Here is a 20,043-nt window from a genome sequence, read left to right as displayed (position 1 = left end):
GTCATGCTTTCTGGGAGCTCAGCATGACAATCAGCTTCTAGTACACACTTTCCCTTCTAAGATGGTGATCCACAGAGCCTTGCTGAGCTAGATATGGCAAGAGTAATAATAGCAGGTACCATTATTGAGCCAGTCTGGGGAGTAGGTTCTCTCACAGCCACACTGTGCAGTGTTTCTGAGAAGAGTCCAGAGCCCAGGGGTGGGTTGGTGTCCTGCGCCTCCGTCATTAACTGCTTTTGTACTCTGTCTCTCCAATGAGATGGTCAGCTAAGGTGGAAGCAGATTGTTATTTTTTGTCTCCCCTCCTGTCCTTAGCATGGTGCTCTGAATGTTGGTGTTTGGTGAACATTTAATCAAAAATAAATGTATTATTCTGGAGCACAGCGTCTTCTCCTGTTCATTAAATGTTGCCACTGACCTAAAAGTTCTTTCCAAGACAAGCTCCATGAGAATGCTGACTTTGAGAGTCCTGTAGGACTGCTGCTTCCTGCAACAAAATAATTGGGCTAAAAAGATGTAATATTATTAAAAATAGGGCAGCGGGGTATTCCCATTTGACAGTTGAAGAAGGTGAGGGTCAAAGAGATCACACAGCTTGTATATAGACTCCAGGTCCAGTGCTCCTTTCACTCCCCTGACTCAAAAGATCTGCCTCCCTGCCGACTGAGAAGCCAGGCTCTCACCATTTGAGGTGGGTTGAGGAGGGTTCCCCTTCCATCCTTCTGCACTCCTGTCCGGAGCATGCATGTGCCGTGATTTCTGCTTGACCTGGTGAGTGCTGGCTGGGAGAGAGGGCATAAAGATAGCTGGGTGAGCAGGTCAGATGCTCCAAGAGGGAGGGGCCGACTGGCAAGCTCCTCCGGTGCACTTTGCTGGGCACAGTAACGCCTGTTACCCAGGAAGGAGGCGTCCTCGCCCCCTTTTCTACCTTGAAGCCGTTCTTCGGCCGAAAGCTGTTGGGAGTGGCGAGGAGGGCCAGGGGAGCCGGCTTTGCCCCCATCCTCATCTTGAAGCTGGTGGGCTTGGGCCCGGACACCCTGAGGAAGCCATGCCCACGTCGGGGCAGGAGGGCGGGCGTGGGGGCAGTGGAGGGGGTCCCCGACCCTGGCCCCAGCAGACTTGAGAGTCCGAGAGGGCGGGGCCGGGGCGGCAGCGAGCGCGCAGGGGGCGGGCTCCTCGGGGCGGGCTCCGCCCCCAGCGGCGCGGGTTTAAAAGGAGGGAAGGCACGCTCCGGGGACTGGAGCCACCGCCGAGTGCACTTGAACTGAGGCGTTGCCCGTGCCCAGCCATGACCCTGCGAGCGGTGGGTGTTCGGCTGCTCGGTGGCCTCCTGCTCTTCGCTCTGCTCGCGGCTGGCGCCGCCCCGCTCGGCTGGGATCTTCCGGAGTCCCGCAGCCGGGCCAGCAAGATCCGAGTGCACCCGCGGGGCAACCTCTGGGCCACCGGTGAGTCTTCGGGGTTCCGGCAAGCGCTCCCCGCCCCTCCCACCTTCCTTCTCTGGCCTCTCCTCAACATGGACACTAGTGTCCAGGCTAGTGGGGACCCTGGAACTCATCTAGTAAGATGGGGGAACTTGAGACCCAGACCCAGTGACTTGGTTTAAATCATTCACTCAGCCGGTTTAAAGCAGAGCTGAGGCTGGATCCTAGAGCTACCTGCCAGTCTGTTCCTCTTCCCTTAGACAAGACTGCACTGAATCTTCCGACCTCTAGTGTGTCTTCTCTCTGCACCTCCACCTTCCAGACTCCTATTGTCCTCACTTCTTTCTCTGCTGTTTCCCGTCCCTCTTCTGAGCAGACCTCACAACTGGCAGAGTTTCTTCCTGGCCCTTGGGGCCTCCCACCGCCCCTTCCAGCTATACCATCCCGTCCACCCACCTCTACCTGCTCCGGAAAAGCTGAGGTGCAGGCCTTGCCACCACTGGGGGTTCTTTGTGGTTTCTGGTGACCAGGAGGAGAAAGGCTGTGTGTGTGTCTTCCTGCCAGGAGAACTGAGAAGCGGGAGAGATGGGGACATGCCCACTGGGATAGCATCCTTGCTCCCTGACTTCCCTGTGCCTTGGCACTTCCTTTCTAGGTCACTTCATGGGCAAGAAGAGCCTGGAGCCCCCCAGCCCATCCCTACTGGGGACAGCTCCCCACACCTCCCTGAGGGACCAGACACCACAGCTGAGTCATCATCTGCTCAGGGTCCTCCTGCAAAAGCAAGCTCTGGGCATGAGCCTCAGTGTCCCAGCACCTCACACCCAGGTGAGCCAGGAGAACTCAGCCAGGGCTCCCCCTGGATCCCGCATTGGGCTTAGGGTGTGAGTGCCCAGCCAGGGTAGGAGAGGCCCAGGAAAGCCAGGGATTCTAGGCTCTCCCTGTGATCCAGAGCTCAAAGTGGGAGGATTCCAAAGAAAGGGAGCTGACCTCAGCAAACCCCAAGGGACAAAAAAAGTAGGGGAAGACGTTCCTCCTCACCCACTGCCCAGTCTAAAGGCTCAGCCTGGGCTTAGCCAGCTTCTTCCAGCAGGGCCTTCCCACACCCCCTCACCCTCTGGTCTATGCAGACTTGCCCCACCCCTGCTGTCCACCTTTGCTGTGCCCTGTATGTGCTTATTGGGACCCTGGGGCCCACAGAAAGGATGTGAGTCCGCAGCCAGGACCAAGTCTGGACCTGTTCACTTTGACCAGTGCTCTTCCCAGTTTCTCGTGTGCCTCAGTGACCACTGGCAGGGTTTCCCAACCCCAGCACTCCTGCTCTTCTGGGCGGGACAGTCCTAAATTGTGGGGGCTGTTCTGTGCATTGTAGGAAGTTTAGCAGCCTCCCTTGTCTTTATCCACTGGAGTAGCCTCCCTCTCCACCCACAGTTATGACAACCAACAATGCTCCCAGACACTGCCAGAGGTCCCCTGCTGAGGGGTCATGGGAGGGAGCCAAAATTACCCTTGGTTGTAAACCACTGACCTATGGGGTTTGGTGGGGAGGGAGCTTCCAGCTGGCACTAGTGGTAAAGAACCTGCCTGCCAATGCTGGAGATGTAAGAGATGCAGGTTCGAAGGTCCCCTGGAGGAGGGCATGGCAACCCACTCCAGTGTTCTTGCCTGGAGAATCCCATGGACAGAGGAGCCTGGCGGGGTCCATGGGGTCCCAGAGAGTCGGATACAACTGACTTCATTGAGCACGCACACACATAGGGTTCAAGGCCCCAGAGCTGGAGCCAAGCCAGCCTTCGTCTCCAGCTGGCAGAGGGGCAGCTCACCCATTCTCTGCTCCTGGCACCTCCCCATCCCACACCCCTTCCCTGGTACTTTGTTGCTCTGTGAAAAAGGCAGTAAGGTATAGTAGAATGTGGACTCTGGTGACAGCATGCTGGGCTCATAATCCAGCTACTTGGTAGCTGTGGGACCTTAGAAATTCATTTAGCCTCTCTAAGCCTCATCTTCCTCAACCCTAAAGTGGGAATAATAGTGTCCCTCTTCCCTTAAATGAGACCATTTATGTCACATGCTGAGCGTGATGCCTAATGCATAGAAAACATTTAGTAAACAGAAGCTGTTACCAGTCTGTGAGCTCCCTGGCACCACCGGTGGCTGACTTAACCGTGTGTCTCCCACTGTGCCTAGCATATAGTGTGTACATTTTGAAAGAAGGGAGGGACATTCCCTAGAGAAAGTTCATCCCCAGCCCCAGTCAACCGTGACTCTCCTGATGCACAGAACCACCACCCTGATACTCCTTTGGCAGTCCAGTGGTTGAGACGCCTTGCTTCCCCTGCATGGGACATGAGTTTGATCCCTGACTGGGAAGCTAAGACCTCACATGCTGCGCAGCCCCTAAAGACCTCAGGTGTAAGGGCTAGGTACTCAGGCTGGCTGGGTCTGAAGGAAGACGATGGCCCCTCTGGGTCCACTGATCTTGAAGGCCTGAAACATGAAGACCAACTCGAGAATGTCAGAGGAAGCAGTACCTAACCCTGGGGGGGGTGGGACTTCAGAAGTGAGGTCTAGGGCAGAGCTGGAGGTTGGGGAGTCAGAACACTGTCTGGCCCAGGGTCAGGCCTGGTGCTTGGACTTTATTTCTAGGATCTCCATTGACTGTCATGACCACTCTGAGGTTGAGAAAACCACTGCCCTGACCCCTCCCAGGCCCTTCAGGGAGGAAAGGTACTGGGTGGGGTGGGGAGGCTGCCCCTGCCGACCTCTGTGGGTGCCCCTGCACTTAGGAATGGCAGGATGCCCCTATCATTTGTCCCACCCCCGCCCGGGCCAATTCCTCTGTGTGTTCCCCTTCAGCACAGGAGGCTGCTGGTGCAAACGCTGCAGAAGTGATGCTATTAATCAGGAAGACATGACGACATGGCTGAAATTGTGCCCACCCAGGGAAGGTGCTGTATGGGACCCATCTGGATGTAAATCATGGGCTCACATCTCTGTCACTCCATTACTGTGATTTCTGGTTGGGCTGTCAGGAATATTGTCAGTGCAGATGCAAATGATGTCCCTGCCGTATTTCTCGCTTCCCTGTTGAAGTTGTGAATAAAACCCTGCTCTTTAAGTAGACTGTCTGGTCCTCTCCTTCTGCCTGTGCTGGAGGGGATGGGAGGGAAAGGAGACTGGAAGATCCAGTGTTCACTGAGATGGGGCTGGCCGCAAAGAGCCCAGAACACTCCGTGGCACCAGCCTGGAACTGATTCTGGGCGTCTGCTCATCCACTCATTCGCAACAGGTACTCACTCAGTGCCTGCTGGGATGCCAGGTACTCTGCCAGCCGCTTTTCTCCTCTCGCCGCTGCCACCTACTGGCAGAGGCAAGTCTCTCCTGTTTCCCACCTGTAAAAGGGAACTGCCTACACGACACGGGAAGGCTTTGCTTACCTGATTTTATCTACTCGCCAAGGTTTGAGGGGAGTGCCCAGCGCTTACAAAGGAGAGAGCTGAGCTGGGATCCAGACCCCAGTGTCCCCTTACTCTCTTCTCTGGCCTCGTGGGACTGACTGTTAGCAAATAAACATACAGGACACTCTGTTATAGTCGAATCTCAGATAAACAATGAATAATATTTTTGTATAAAAAGATATCCTAAATATTGCGTGGACATAACTTTTTTTTTTTTTTTTTGGCTACACTATGGCACGCGGGATCTTAGATCCCAGACCAGGGATCAAACCCTTGCCCCTGCATTGGGAGCACGAAGTCAACCACTGCACGGCCAAGAAGTCCTTGCATGGACATACTTAAAAAACTACTCGCTGTTTTACATAATATTCGAATTTAACAGGGCGTATTTTATCGGGCCTTTTCCTCTGATCTGCAAATACACGTTCATAAAACCAGCGTGTATTTGCTCCCTCAGGCCCCGTCTGGAACTGACATCCTGGGAATCCCTGACTTTACGTCATTTTTCCAAGAGAGTTTATCCGGAGAACCCCAGACCGAGCCTGGCAAAGGAACGGCAGGTCTGCGCCTGCGTTAGGGCATCTCTGGGCCCGCCCCCCGGTCAAAGCAGGCCGCGCCCACTCCTCGCGAGAAGGCCGCGCCTGCCCAGGAAAACTCAGAGGCGGAAATAGGATACCGGAAGCTACTGTTGCCATGGAGCCCGCGGAGGACTGGCTGGTGGAGTCCTTGCGCTTGTAAATCGTGTGGGCTTGGGACGTGGAATCTGGGCCAGGGAACTGGCCTGGGGGCCGACGGGCTCGGGGTGGAGCATGCGGGGAATCCTGGTGTGGGGCGGGACCTATACGGAGGACTTCGTCTGGGCCTCGGCTCCCGCTTCTGGGAAATGGCACCTTTCTGTGTGTGCAAATTGTGTGAAGTAGTGGTTGGAGCCGTGCTTGTGGGGATAATAATAGCATAGTTTTTGTTATATAGTGTTAGCTGCTCAGTTGTGTCCAACTCTGTACGACCCCATGGACTGTAGCCGGCCAGCTCCTCTGTCCATGGGCTTATCCAGGCAAGAATACTGGAGTGGGTTGCCATTTCCTTCTCTAGGGGATCTTCCCAACCCAGGGATCCAACCCAGGTCTCCTGCATTGTAGTCAGATTCTTTACCACCTGAGCCACCAGGGAAGCACGCGACCATTTATTTTGCACCAGCCTCTGAGTTAAACCTTAAAGATTGTCTCGATTCCGCACACCAACCTTGTGAAGTCAGGGTACTCTGGGAGTTCCATTTTACGCATGAGGACGATGCTCAGGGAAATTGTGACTGGCCTGGTTCCAGTCACACAGAGGGTAAAATATGTAACAAGGTTTGATCCCAGTTCTCCTTGATTCCAAAACTTGGGCCCCCAACCACCGAACCATGCTAACATCTCATCTTGAACAGTCGTAAAAGTGCCATGCATCAATATGTGACATCGTGTCTCTGTCATTCAGGTACCAAGATTTCCATGCATTCGACCTCTCGGGAGCCACTCGAGTGCTTGAATGGATTGGTGACAAAGGTGAGATGCCCTTCATGACCCTGAAGGAGATGGAATCCCACTCCTGAAGCTGGGACTCGAGGAGCTCAGCATAGAGGGACCCCACCATTTCTGAGAGCTTGAGGGCCTCTTGGTCACTTGCAGCAATTTCTTGTTCTGTCAGCATTGTATTTCTATCTAGCTCTCTTCCAGTCCCCCAGTACGAGGCTGCATTCCAGTGGCAAAGGGCCAGTCCCCCAGTACGAGGCTGCATTCCAGTGGCAAAGGGGTTGAGTTTTGCTTTGGGAGATATGGCAGAGTGTCTAGACCCAGCCATGGTTCGCAATCTTTCTAGCAGTTTGTCCCAGCATATTCTGCTTCTTTTTCCAGGAATCCTGGTTGCTGGCTATGAAAGCCTGAAAAAAAATGAGATTCTTCATCTCATACTGCCTCTCAGACTTTCTGTAAAAGAAAACCAGGTAACTTGAAATATATGTGCTGAATGTATGTGTCTGCTTCTACTCATTTATTAAACCTTTATGGAGCTCCTATTGTCTACTAAATATTTTCCCGGGTACTAGAGAGAGATAAGGCGATGGCATCCCACTCCAGTACTCTTGCCTGGAAAATCCCACGGACGGAGGAGCCTGGTAGGCTGCAGTCCATGGGGTCGAGAAGAGTCAGACACGACTGAGCGACTTCCCTTTCACTTTTCACTTTCATGCATTGGAGAAGGAAATGGCAACCCACTCCAGTGTTCTTGCCTGGAGAATCCCAGGGACGGGGGAGCCTGGTGGGCTGCTGTCTATGGGGTCGCACAGAGTCGGACACGACTGAAGTGACTTAGCAAGAGAGAGAGAAACTGTAAGCACTGGGCCTGCCCTATAGTCTAATAAAGACAGACAGATATGCAGAGAGGTAAGTGCTACAGAAAGTCCTGTGATTTACAGAGGGCTCCTAGAGCAAGAAGTCAATTATACTTTATCAAAAATAGGTTTAGGGGGAATTCCCAGGTGGTCCAGTTACAACTCTGTGCTTCCACTGCAGGGGGCCTGGGTTCAAACCCTCGTGGGGGTAACTAAGATCCTGTAGATGTGAAAAAAAAGAAACAGATTTAGGGAGCTATTAGAGTATGGAGGGTGGTTAAAACCTTAGAATAATTAAGATCATCTCAGATGAATGTGTAGTGTATAGAGTTAGAAGAGATGATGGTTAAAGACAGAACCTCAGGGAGGGCATTTGAAGAATGGATGGAGGAAGATGGACCCACAAGGAATACTGAGAATGAATAGTGTTCAAAGTAGAAGGCATCTCAGAAACGGCCAGCGATCCAGAAGCCAGGAGAAAAGAATGTGTGATGAAAAAAGTTGATGGTTGCCTAATGTCACTATGAAATCATTCAGACTCATCGGCTAGATCAGTTCAGCCTTTGCTGCCCTCGAGTAAATTTCTTCCTAGTGCTCTTGTTCTCCCTCATCTCCACCCCTCAGGAGCCAGGACCACACCAAAATCAAGCTTTGATAAGAGACCTGATTTACCTCTCACCTCACCCCTGAATTTTCCTCTTTTCTCTCTTTTTTAAAAAAATATTTGTTTATTTGGCCACGATGGGTCTTAGTTGTGGCACTTGGGATCTTTGTTGCCTTACGTGGAAATCTTGTAGCATGTGGGATCTTAGTTCCCTGACCGGGGATTGAACCCATGTCCCCTGCATTTCAAGTCAGATTCTTAACCACTGGACCACCAGGTAAGTCCCTCCTCTTTTCTCTTGTGGCCACCTCCTTTTCCCCTGCTTCTGGTTCCTCACATGGAGATAGTAGTCCAGCAGCTAAGAGCATGGACTTTGGTTAGACAGACTTGGGTTCAAATGTGTAACATAACCCTTGTGTGACCTTAGAAACATTGCTTAAGCTCCCTGTACCCTAGCTCTGTCATTTTAGAATAGGGATAATTATAGTGTCCACGTCACAGGGTGGTTCTAAGAATTCAACGTGATAAAGCTCTAAATAAGGTGGCTGGCACAGTGAATACTGGATGATTGACAGTTGTATTTTTACTGCTGGAGGAACCCATCTAACTTCTGGTGGGAGGTGTCAGGAGGAACGGGGCTGTGTTTGTCTGCTGATACATTCCAGTTATTTCTCTGATACGCTGTTAAACCTCTGTGACTCCCCTAAGCAGGCTTGGAATATAATGCTTTCACTATGGAGAAAGGTTAGAAGAAAGGCCTTGGGTGTGCAGGAAAGAAAGCCATCTCTGTAGGCAGTTGAGACCAACATTTATTATACAAGTAACAGTGGCCAGAGGCCCTCCTCAAGAAGCATCGTTACCACCTGAGCGGCTTCCAGGGTTTCCTGCCAGGCTGGGATATGGCTCCTCACCTGGAGCTCCTCTGAAACACTCCTTTGGAGAGCAGCCCTCTCTGATCGGCCACCTCTTTGTATTTTAGGGCTTATTCCCTGAAAGAGATTTCAAGGTACAGCATGGAGGATTTTCAGATAGGTCTGTCTGTGATCTGAAGCACGTGCCAGACACCAGGTAAGGTCAGCTCTGTCTGTGACCTAGGTCTTCCGTTCCAGATAGAGTGGCTGCAAATGGCAGGGTGATCCTGCCTCTTTATCACCACCCCTCCCCCTCCGCCCTCAGCACAGGGGCACATGGACAGGCTGTGCGCACACACAGATCTGGAATACAGAGACACTAGCGCTCAGTGGGGTCTTGGTCCCTCACAAACCATCTGACTACTGTAACTCACAGATCAGTAGTGTTGCTCCAGGGCATAAAGCAGAAGGGATGCTGTTAGTTTCTCAGAGAGCCGATGGTGGGTGGTTGGGGCTCACAGCTCGGTTGGCAGAGGCCGAAAGCCCGTGGGTGAGGGTTTGGTGTTCGGGCTTCCTGCTGGGTCCTCTTGGACACATCATGCCAAGCGGCAGCCAGGGCTCAGTCCCACGGCTGTCGCTGGAGGGGATCAAGCCTACCCCTCATCTGCTAAATGAGGGTGACTGGTCTTGATGACCCTCCTTGCTGTAAGCTCTCCCAATCTGGGGAGTGTGGGATCCCACGCTGAGTGCGCTGGAGAGGGAGAGGCTGGGGGGTATGTGGGTGAGCTCCCCACTGTCTGCACTGAGGTTCCCTGTCCATCCTAAATAGGTTGCTGGTGACCAGTGGCCCTCCCGGGAGTTACCTGCAGGTGTGGCAGCTCGCAGAGGACAGTGGTGAGTGACTGAATTGGTGGGGGATGAGGTTGTAGGAAAGCCTGTTTCTCCCACACCCCCTATCCCTAATCTGAGCCGGTTAAGAAGTAGACTCAGAGCCGACTGGGAATTAAATGGAGAATCTATAGGCACTTCCCTGGTGATCTAAGATTCCGTGCTTCCACCACAGGGGACACAGGTTCGATCCCTGGTCAAGGAGCTAAGATCCTGCATGCCTTGTGGCCCCCAAAATTTATTTTTAAAATGCAGTATCTACTTTAACACAGCAGAGATGAATTAGCAGCCAGAGCAGTGCACACAAGCCGCTCATGGAGCTTCCTGTAGCTTGCTTCAGGAATGGAGCTCACCAACCCAGTCAGACGCAGGGCGCCTGGTGAGCAGCGGGCCTCTCCCACGGGAAGGGGCTCCATGAGGGCAGGGAGGTCGCCTCTCTCTCCAGCCATGCTGCTCTCAGGGAAAGGAAACAGCGAGCAAGAGGCCGGGCCGACCTACGGCAGGCAGACGGAAAGGCGCGGGAAGCATTTGCACTGTTCCTCTGGGAGTGGAGGGGCTCCCTTGGTGCATCCGCTCCAGCGGCGGGTTTGCGGTTCCCGTCAGGCAGGCACCAGCCCCTTCCATCCCTCCTTGGGTGGGAGCATTGTGGGCCAGCGTGGACTCGGGCCCAGAGGCACAGGCAGCCTCCCTGGGAACTGCCCCTTGGCTCCTGTGGTCTCTGCCTGAGGTTCCCACACTGCCTCTCTTGGGTGCTTCCCAGAAACCGGCTGTTTGCTCCTCCCCCAGCTCCACTGCTGCAGGAAGGCAGTTCTGGTCCTCATTTGGGTTTTGAGGTCACTGACCCTGTGGGCTTTCCTTTGTTGTTTCTTCCTTGTCAGTTATCTGATGCTGTAGCTTCCAGGTGTCTGAATATACTTATTTATAATTATGATTATTTTTTCATAATGTTATTGAAATTCACCCATTTTAAGTATACAATTCAATGAAATTTTTTTTTATAGTAAATTTAACAAGTTGTGCAACTACCACTATAAGTCGGTTTTAGAACATTTTTATGTCCTCAGTAAGATCTGTCATGCCAATTACTAGTAATCCCCTTGCCCACACCCTGCTATCTGTCTCTGTGACAGATTTGCCTTTTCTGGATGTTTCGTATCAGTGGACTCATACAGCATGTGGTCTCTTGTGGCTTCTCTCACTGAGCATAATCATAGTCCTTTTGTGGTCTGCCATGTCATACAGTGTCGTAACATGTATCAGCAGTCTGTTCCTTTTTAAGGCTGAACACTGTTCCTTCGTATGGATGTACCACATTTGTCTATCTGTTCACCAGTTGCTGGATCTGATTTCTGGCTATTAGGAATAATGCTTTTAAGATCATTCATGTACAAGTGTGTGGACCACGTTTTCCTATGTCTTGGATAGATATTAGGAATGAAATTGCTGGATCATGTGGTGAATTTATGTTGGGTTTTTCAGGGAACTCCCAAACTCTTCCAGAATGGCTTCATCATGTACATTCCCACCAGCAGTGTATGAGGGTTCCTGTTTTCCATGTCCTGCACCAACATTTGCTATTATTTGTCCTTTTTTATTAAAGCCATCGTAATGGATGTGAAATTATATATCACGTGGCTTTGTCTGCAGTTTCTTGATAACTAGTAGTGTTGAGTGTCTTTTTAATGTGCTTACTAGCCATTCATGTATCTTCTATGGTAAAATACCTATTCAGATCTCAATGAGGGTGTTTTGTTATCCACTCCCTGCCAGCAGGCTGAGGTAATATGCTGTCACAGGCCCTTTGATATTCTCATTCCATTGTGCATTTTAATAGATACTTGTTCAGATTAATCAACAATCTGTAAGATGTAACAGTAATATTAGTGAGTATATATTATATTCCAGTCACTGTACTGATCACTTTCCATGTGTGAACTCATTAAATTTTCATGAGTCTGAGAACAAACTGTCCAGAGAGGCTCACTTGTTCCAAGTGAGCTACCGTCACAAAGATGGTAACAGAACCAAGACTTAATTCTAGTCTGATTTCAGAGTCTGCTTATAATCATGCCTGGTGGCAACTATTAATTGTTGTTTAGTGGCTCAGTCGTGACTGACCCTTTGTGACCCAACAGACTGTAGCCCACCAGGCTCCTCTGTCCATGGGATTCTCCAGGCAAGAATACTGGAGGGGGCTGCCATTTCCTTCTCCAGGGGATCTCTCTGACCCAGGGATCAAAGCCATATTTCCCGCATTGGCAGGTGGATTCTTTACCACTGAGCCACCAGGGAAACCTGCCCATTTTTTTGGTTGGATATTTTGTCTTTTTTGAGTTATGAGAGTTCTTTGTACATTCTGGCTACAAGTTGTTTATCAGATGTATGTTTTGCTAATATTTTCTCCTTGTCTTTCATTGTCTTAATAGGGTCCTCTGAAGCATAAAATTTTAAATTTTAATGAGGTCCATTTTATTATTTCTCTTAAGGATGGTGTTTCTAGTATCATAACTATCTTACCCATAGATTTCCCCCATGTTTTTTTCCCCAAAAAGTTTTATTGCTTTAGCTCCAACATTTAAATCTCTTAGAGTTAACTTTGGTGTGTGGTGTGACTGAAGAGTTTAAGCTCATCTCTCTGCCTGTGAATGTCAGGTTTTCCCAGCACTATGGGTCAAGAAGCCTGACCTTTCTCCACTGATCTGCTTTGGTGCGTTTGTTGAAAATCAGTCGACCGTGAATGTAAGGATTTATTTCTGGACCCTCCATTCTGTTCCCGTGATCACTGTGTCTGTCCTTACACCAGTAACTGATAGTTGTTTTTTATGTTTCTGTAAAACTAGGCAGTGTGGGGCAGCGGTGGTTTAAAACTGGGGTGGGGGGCACCTTTGGAGCTGCCTCCTGTCCTGACACTGCCTAGGGTACCGGGTGCCACAGAGAACCTGCAGCCCCAGGCCCCGGGGAGCTCGGCCCAAGGAGACATGCCCTGACACTCTCATATGCCAGTAGGAAATCAGATAATTATCTTCCCCTGGATATTAGTGCAGAATATTCCATATCTGGGCAAGTCTGGCCAGCTGTTTTTGTAGATACCTAAAAGTGTGTTTTCCAAGGTCCAGGTTTTGACCCACAGCTTTGGTGTCTCAGAAACCTGATTTTGTGGCACACCCAGAGCAAATCTAATCTGTTGGTAGGGCTGGATGTAGTGACCAGACTTGGAGAACCGCTGTATAAACCAGAATGCCCTTTTATTAGTTTATAATGAAAAAACAAGTATCCCCAAAGATGAAGTATTCCAGATCCTTATTCTTTTCCTATAGAAGACCTAACCTAATCTCAGGCTGTGTGGTAAACATAAGCATAGCAAGAAGAACCAGCTCAGAGGCTTCCAAATGGCATGGCTATAAGCTGTCTGTGAAAGTGAACTCGCTCAATCATGTCTGACTTTGCACTCCCCCCATTCATGGGATTACCCAGGCAAGAATACTGGAGAGGGTTGCCATTTCCTTCTCCAGGGGATCTTCCTGACCCAGGGATCAAACCCAGGTCTCCCACATTGTAGGCAGACGCGTTACCGTCTGAGCCACCAGGGAAGCCCAAGTTCTCCCAGGCAGAGAGTATAGACCTTCCTTGTGAAGGCGTGGCTCCCCAGGCCTAGGTGCTGTCCAGGCCCCTGGAGGTAGGGTCTGTGGCTTCTCTCAGCTCTGGGGCTGAGGAATCTGCTGAGGATGTCTTTAGATGAAGACATGTCTAACAGTGTCAGCCACCTGTCTCCCGAGGCCTCCACTGAAGTTAGAACCTTCAGTCTGAGTGGCTCTTCCCACCCCTCCCCCCAGAGGCTGCCCCGATTTCTGTGCCTTGGTGGCTCAACAGCGCCCTCTCATGGCCACCACTTTCCTTTCACCCCGGTAATACATTTGCTCAGTATCTCAGGTCTGGAGCCATTCTGACTCCTGAAGGAGGTTGCTTACAGCTGCTGTGACCTGGCCTACTGGTTTAATCTTCAGACACAACCTTCTTGCTTTCTTCTTTTCAAATAATATTTATTTATTTATTTTGGCTGCATTGGGTCTTAGTTGTGGCATGCGGGATCTGTGTTGCAGTGCCTGGGCTCAGTATTTCGGTGCACGGGTTTAGTTGTCCTGCAGCAAGTGAGCTCTTAGTTCTCTGCCCAGGGATTGAACCCACATCCCCTGCATTAGAAGGCAAAGTCTTAACCACTGGACTCCCAGGGAAGTCCCCACTTTCTTTTATTGCCCAGTTCTTGGAGGTGCCTCACAGCATCTTTTGCTTTGACTTCATAGTAATTTTTCCTTTCAGTTGGTTTGGTGAGGGTGGTGTGCTTTCGTAGAGGGGGTATTTTTCCCCTGAGAGAGGGGAGAAGGAGGAGGAACCTGCATTTCTTTCCTGTTGCTAACTGTGGAGTGACTGTCCAGTCAGCAGCTCCAAAGCTTTTGTCTTCCATTGCATCTTTGAAATCGGCCTTTGATGGCTTTCCCTCAGCTGCCTCCTTCCCTGCCGTTGGGACAGATCCCACCTGAGAACGCCTGGCCCTGAGGAGGTCCTGGGGGATCCCTGCCAGGCTCCCTGGAGTCTGTGGAAGGGGAAGAGGGAGCCATCTAAGTGAGGCCCTGGATCGTCAGGCGGGCTGGGCTGTTTGAATCTCGGCCTCACTGGCGCCCCTAGAGACATGCTGGGCCTGAGGCTCAGCTGTGGTGTCTGCTTCGAGCCCCGCCCCTCCACCCACCCCCCCCCCCGCAGTTCCTGGGGCAGCGCAGTTATGCTCCGCAGGTCTGTACCAAGGCACCGAGAGCCTGTGGCTTGGGGAACAGGGCTTGGGGCCTCTGCAGGCAGCCAGGCCCAGCCACGCCCTCTGTGACCCGTGTGTGTGTGTGGGGGGGGGGGCCTGGCCATGCCCTCTGTGACCCGTCTGTGTGCGTGTGTGTGCATGTGTGTGTGTGTGTGACAACTGTCACAAGGCAACAGCTGTCACGTGCTCGCTTGATCAGCCGTGGTGGTGTTTTTCTCTCATCCATCCCTTCTTCATCTAGAGTGTAAAAATACAGATCTCCATTTTCTTCAGAGAACCTGGAAACCAAACAGTGAGCCCTCTCTAGGAGCAAGAAAATAGAAAATGGAAAATGGGTGTCTCCCTTTAAATAACAATAGCGTGTACAGCACACTGCTTGTTCTGAACTGTTATACATGGAGATGGCAGAGGATGGGAACCTGCCTGCTGTCCAAGCAGGCTGAGGCGAACAAAGCTAAAGTCTGATTTAGCCTGAGGTCAAGTGTGTCGATGTTCAGTGTAAAAAAGACGTGGACTTTCTTGCCCTGTTTACATTTGAAGACATCTGTGTTGTAACGTTCACCTGTTAGGCTTCAGTAAACAGCGTGAGGTCACGGGACATGTCTTTGAAGAAATCATGTTACTTCATGAACTCTTCCTGTTATAAACGACAGTGCCGGTGTGTTCTTTTCTCTTCCTTTATTTGTTCTCCACAAAACTATAAAAAGCCAGAACTGCTTGGCGGATTTGGATGTGGCTGTTGTCATTCATTATATCCAGTTTGCAAATAGTTTGTAAGACAAATCACAGAGAAATGGCAGTGCTCCTGACAGTTCCAGAAATGGAAACACAGCACGCAGTTATTGCGTCTCCACATCTTCCCTCGCCAACAGTGAGCTCCTTTTCTCCCCCGACCTTCTGCCTGGCCCTTACCATGTAATGTTGCAGACCTGCCTTAACATTCTGGACTTGAGCCTCTCCCACTTCCCGCCAGATGTCATCAGAGCTGTTAGCACCATTGACGTACACGAGCGCGAGGAGCCTCTTTGGCCCAGGGTGGCCATTTTCCCATCGGTGGCACCCGGCGTCCTCCACGGCACGAGGCTCAGCAGCCTGAAGGTGGTGGATCTACACTCACAGAAGACCATGTACACCTCAGGTACCACAGGCCTTTCCAGCTCCTCTGCCCCCCAGCCCTGCTCAGCCACACTGGAATCCAGATTCAGCCCTGTGTGCCCACTGCTGGGGAAGCGAGGTGAACGAGAGACAAGGCCTGGCCACAGGGGCTCCTGTTCTGGGTGTGGGGAGGTGGTCCTCAGAGCAGCACCCAGCCAGCTGGGTGCATCTGCGAGATGAGGGGCACCAGAGACGTGGCTCGCTCTGCCTGCGGCTGGTGGGGAACTTACCCGTCAGCCGCACCCACCAGCCCCATCTGATTGCAGCAGCTTTTCTCACAAGCCCCGTTCTCCAGGTGTCAGTGACGACGATGTGCTAAGTAGCCTGCAGGTCCTGGACATGGACACCTTCGCCTTCTGCTGCTCCTCAGGCCGCCTGGGGCTGGTTGACACCCGCCAGAAGTGGGCCCCGTCAGAGAACCTCAGCCCCGGCCCTGGGTCCACTGGAAGGCAGTGGTGTGCAGAAGCTGGCGGCCGGGGCCCTGGGCCCAGCATTGCCCGCCTTGGCTCAGACGGGCAGCTCTGTCTTCTCGACCCCCGGGATCTCTGCCAGCCCGTGAGCTCAGTCCAGTGCCCCGTGTCCATGCCCAGCCCTGAGCCAGAGCTGCTGCGAGTGACTTGGGCCCCTGGCCTGGACAACTGCTTGGCCATTTCAGGTACTGCTGAGAGGACTTTGTCTCTTCGTCTCTCTCCCAGGGGATTCTCAGGTGCTTGGGAGGGAGCCCACAGCCCCATAATAAACGTGGCCCCAGAAGGTACAGTTGTCACAGAAAAGCTCCTAGTTCTCCAGGTTCGTGAGGGATGGCCCTTCCTCATCCTGGCTACCAAACTTCATACGTGGGTAGTGGGCCTTTCCTGTTCCAGCAGGAATTCGGTTCTGAGGTTGGTCCAGAAGCCTGCAGGTGGTACAGCACCAGAACAGCCATGGGCTGAACCAGGGAGAGGTGACAGGATCTCGGGTGCCTCTCAGGCTACTCACTTTTAGAATTACAGCAAGCCAGCAAGGTCAGCAGACTCTTGGGTCTGTTCTGGCAGCATCTAGCTGAATGAGGGTGTGCAATGAGGTATCTTAAAGCCCACGGAAGAATCCTCTGAGCAGGGAGAGGCTGACAGTAGTTGAGAGAGCGGGAGAGGCTCATTAATAACAATCGGCTCCAGAAAGAGCAGGAGACATGAGCCAGGCTGGGGTAATTCTCTGTAGGCATCTCTGGGGTATTTCTCTCTCTCTAGGTGTCTCTGTTTCCCCCATCAGGTAGGAGACAAGGCCATCTGCTGGGAGGGACCCACATGTGGAGGGTTTAGAATTGGGGGTTAGCAGAAAAGGTTTGAAAAGTCTCTTTACCCTCAGTTTCTTGGGGAAAATAATAGTACCTATTTCATGGGAACTTCCCTGGTGGTCCAGTGGCTAAAATTCCTTGCTCCCAATGTAGGGGGCCTGCGTTCGATCCCTGGTCAGGGAACTGGATCCCACATGCTACAAATAAATATATAAACTTAAAAAAAACAAAATACTACCTACTTCATATAGTCATGAGGGGTAAAAGAGAGAGAATTCAGAGTTAGCCTAGGGCCTGGCACATGATGGACAGACCACACATGCTCATGAGCATGTGCTCTGTGACGCCATCAGCCTGTTGACATGGCTGAAGTCGCGTGTCACGTGCCCTTCGTTGGTCTTTAAGTACCTCATTAGTGTCGGATTCCTCACCCTCCAGCCTGTTTGGTTCCACAGAGCAAATTATAAAAACAGTTTGAGAGATACAGCGTCAACACTCTTCTCTTGTTTTTCCTCAGGGTTCGATGGGACAGTCCAGGTCTATGACGTCACGTCTTGGGCTGGACTGGGGCGCCAAGTAGAACCTCTCTTCACTCACAGAGGTCACATCTTCCTAGACGACAGTGGGATGGACCCTGCCCCGCTGGTCACCACCCACACCTGGCACCCCTACAAACCAAGGACTGTGTTATCGGCAGCCAGTGACGCCTCTCTGCATGTGTGGGACTGGGTGGACCCCTGTGCCTCTCGCTGACACCAGTGTCTTTCAGCCCAGGCCCTGGGAAGCTGCTGCGGAGCAAGGAGACGGATTCAGGCGACCGCAGACGGCCCTGCTACCAGCTCAGTGGCTGAGAGCAAGTTAACCAGCCTGTCAGCCCACCCCAGGTTCTTTATTTGTAAAATGAGGCTGGTAATAACTACCTGGCAGGGCTGTTGGGAAAGTTAAAAGTAACATATTTTAAAATAACTGCTAGAAAAAATACAATAACTGCTAGGATGCATGGCACAATAAATATTTGGTAACCGCTCTTAGCTCTGGAAGCCCCATTTCTCCCGAGTGCAGAATGGCAGTGTTTTACCCTGTCCGTGTTCACAATATAGAGAATCTGAAGAACAGGTTTTGTGAATTCTTCTACAGAACTAAAATGTATTGTGGTGTTGTATTAGCTGCTCAGTTGTGTCTGTCTCTCTGTGACCCCATGGACTGTAGCCATGGGGAGGCTCCTCTGCCCATAGGATTCTTGAGACAAGAATACTGGAGTGGAGTGCCATTCCCTCCTCCAGAGCATCTTCCCTGATGCAGGGATTTAACCTGGGTTGCCTGCATTGCAGGCAGATTCTTTACTGTCTGAGCCATCGGGGAATAGTGGCAAATAAACATAAAAAATGTCAACCCCAGTAGCAATGAAGGAAATAGCAATTTAAAAGAAGATTAAAAAAAAATATTACAAGGGAACAAAATAACATAAGACTTTGTATTTCAATATAAATGCCATTCTTTCACCTAATGCGGTCATCAGACCCCTGCATGTATGTTCAGTTCAGTCACTCAGCTATGTCCGACTCTTTGTGACCCTATGGACTGCAGCACGCCAGGCTTCCCTGTCCATCACCAATTCCCGGAACTACTCATACTCATGTCCATCGAATTGTGGATGTATGTGGTAAAATCAAGAACTGGGCAGCCAGGATTACGCACCCAGAGAGGGCTGCTGCATTTGTGACTCACACTCGAAAGTTGAGGACCTGGTTTTTCTGAATTGATGAAAAAACCCTTGAGGAAAGTTCTCCACAAAAGAATGTACTGTTTTCTCAAAGTTTTACTCAGTAGTTGAATTTCTGGGACATTCAGGTATATTGATCCTAACCTTTCCTTGATGCAAAACTTTACTTGTATGTGTGTATAGAAAGTTAGGTTCTCAGTAATTGTAAAAAAGCTTCCCCCTCCATCAGTGATTTTCAAATCTTAACATGCATCAGAATCACCTGGTTAAGACACAGACTGCTGGGCTCTGTTCCCAGAGTTTCTGATCAGTAGGAGTGTTAGCCAGGCTTCCCAGGTGGTGCTAGTGGTGAAGAACCTGCCTGGCAATGCAGGAGACATGGGTTCGATCCCTGGGTCGGGAAACTCCCCCAGAGGAGGGCATGGCAACCCGCTCCAGTATTCTTGCCTGGAGAATCCCATGGACAGAGGAGCCTGTTGGGCTACACTCCATGGGGTCACAAAGAATTAGACACGACTGAGCGACTTAGCCCTCTGGCACTCAGGAGTGTTAGCCGGGGTGTAGTCAGAGAAGCAGACCAGTACTTGTGGGAGCTGGGCCCACAGTCTCTGTAAGGCTGCTGTCTTTCCATTTATCTGCTGCTGGAGCCTGGGGCCCACAGGGCAAATGCCGGGGGCCACCACGGGAGATCCCACTCATGACAAAGGTCATGCGGAGAAGACCTGACAGGCAAAGGCGGATCAGGACTCGAGGGATTCCCTGGACCTGCTCGAGCATCTACCCGGAAAACAAAATCTGTCTACTGTTTATTATATTATGCCTTTCACCAACTCTTCTGACATTAACAGGGGGCTATCCCCAACCACCTTTCTCTGAAGAAAATCAACTTAGGGCTCTAGTTAATAAGTCTCCTGGGCTTGAAAGGAGCATTTTTACTTTAACCCCTCTGTTACTATTTTAGCTTGCTTGACAGGTTTATCCATCCTCTTGCAACTAACACACATGATTGTTCACAACACCCCAAGCATAAACTTCGAGCGATAAAAAAAAGCTTTATTAGAATAATACTATATTGTTGAGCCAATGTTTGCTACTGAGTTTCCTTGTCCTTTACCCAATGTGCGCCTGGGAGTGCATTAGCTAGTATAGTTGGTATGCAAGAAAACAAGCAGTAGCCTTGGCATTAGCAATATAAGACCCTTGAGTTAGTAAGTTCTTTCTTTGTTGTAACCCACTGCACCTCTGCTCCATAAGAATGTAGCTGTGTTTCCTGAGGAGGACTGCAGATTGGGAAGATAAAGGGAAAGCAGGTTTTCTGGTTGACCAACCTTTATCAAGAAAGAGTTACAAAATGTTAACAGGCCACAGGGCCAGAAGATGCTGTACATAAGACCCTTGTTTATGAAAAGCTATGCAGAAAATGTCCTGGTTTCAATAAAGGTAAAACAGATGTAATGTTGAGCTGACTCTGCATGACTTTGTGTCTTTC

At 50.9% G+C, this 20,043-nt stretch overlaps 2 protein-coding genes across 5 annotated transcripts; both read left to right on the top strand.

The window, feature by feature from the left end:
- Positions 1–1,223: 1,223 nt before the first annotated feature.
- Positions 1,224–4,544, top strand: NMB (neuromedin B). 3 transcript variants are annotated; one of them, XM_014477157.2, is made up of 3 exons: positions 1,224–1,445; positions 2,077–2,249; positions 4,283–4,544. In XM_014477157.2, the coding sequence occupies exons 1-3, from the start codon at positions 1,289–1,291 to the stop codon at positions 4,334–4,336; spliced, it is 384 nt and encodes a 127-aa protein (XP_014332643.1). In that variant the 5' UTR covers positions 1,224–1,288; the 3' UTR covers positions 4,337–4,544. The 3 variants fall into 3 exon arrangements, with proteins under 3 accessions (XP_014332643.1, XP_005887213.1, XP_070214008.1); XM_005887151.3 differs by having other exon boundaries at positions 4,278–4,544; XM_070357907.1 differs by lacking the exon at positions 4,283–4,544 and adding an exon at positions 4,068–4,094.
- Positions 4,545–5,525: 981 nt separating this feature from the next.
- Positions 5,526–20,027, top strand: WDR73 (WD repeat domain 73). Of its 2 annotated transcripts, none has more exons than XM_005887159.3 (8): positions 5,526–5,613; positions 6,359–6,426; positions 6,775–6,863; positions 8,834–8,922; positions 9,535–9,599; positions 15,374–15,538; positions 15,851–16,210; positions 17,349–20,027. In XM_005887159.3, exons 1-8 carry the CDS (start codon positions 5,573–5,575, stop codon positions 17,582–17,584), a joined length of 1,113 nt encoding a protein of 370 aa, XP_005887221.1. In that variant the 5' UTR covers positions 5,526–5,572; the 3' UTR covers positions 17,585–20,027. The 2 variants fall into 2 exon arrangements, with proteins under 2 accessions (XP_005887221.1, XP_070214433.1); XM_070358332.1 differs by lacking the exon at positions 5,526–5,613 and adding an exon at positions 5,715–5,933.
- The last annotated feature ends 16 nt before the right edge of the window (positions 20,028–20,043 follow it).

This window comes from Bos mutus, chromosome 21 (assembly GCF_027580195.1).
Source record: "Bos mutus isolate GX-2022 chromosome 21, NWIPB_WYAK_1.1, whole genome shotgun sequence".
Taxonomy (NCBI): domain Eukaryota; kingdom Metazoa; phylum Chordata; class Mammalia; order Artiodactyla; family Bovidae; genus Bos; species Bos mutus.
Note: the sequence above shows the minus strand (reverse complement) of the source record. Positions and strands in the feature narration are given on the sequence as shown.

Bases quoted from the DNA above. Each gene is read 5' to 3' on its own strand.
- NMB (XM_014477157.2), top strand. From the start codon at position 1,289: ATGACCCTGCGAGCGGTGGGTGTTCGGCTGCTCGGTGGCCTCCTGCTC. The intron at 1,446-2,076 runs GTGAGTCTTCGG...CTTCCTTTCTAG, and splicing joins GGGCAACCTCTGGGCCACCG to GTCACTTCATGGGCAAGAAG. The intron at 2,250-4,282 runs GTGAGCCAGGAG...CCTTCAGCACAG, and splicing joins TCCCAGCACCTCACACCCAG to GAGGCTGCTGGTGCAAACGC.
- WDR73 (XM_070358332.1), top strand. From the start codon at position 5,890: ATGGACTGTAGCCGGCCAGCTCCTCTGTCCATGGGCTTATCCAG. The intron at 6,864-8,833 runs GTAACTTGAAAT...TTTGTATTTTAG, and splicing joins TTTCTGTAAAAGAAAACCAG to GGCTTATTCCCTGAAAGAGA. The intron at 8,923-9,534 runs GTAAGGTCAGCT...CATCCTAAATAG, and splicing joins AAGCACGTGCCAGACACCAG to GTTGCTGGTGACCAGTGGCC.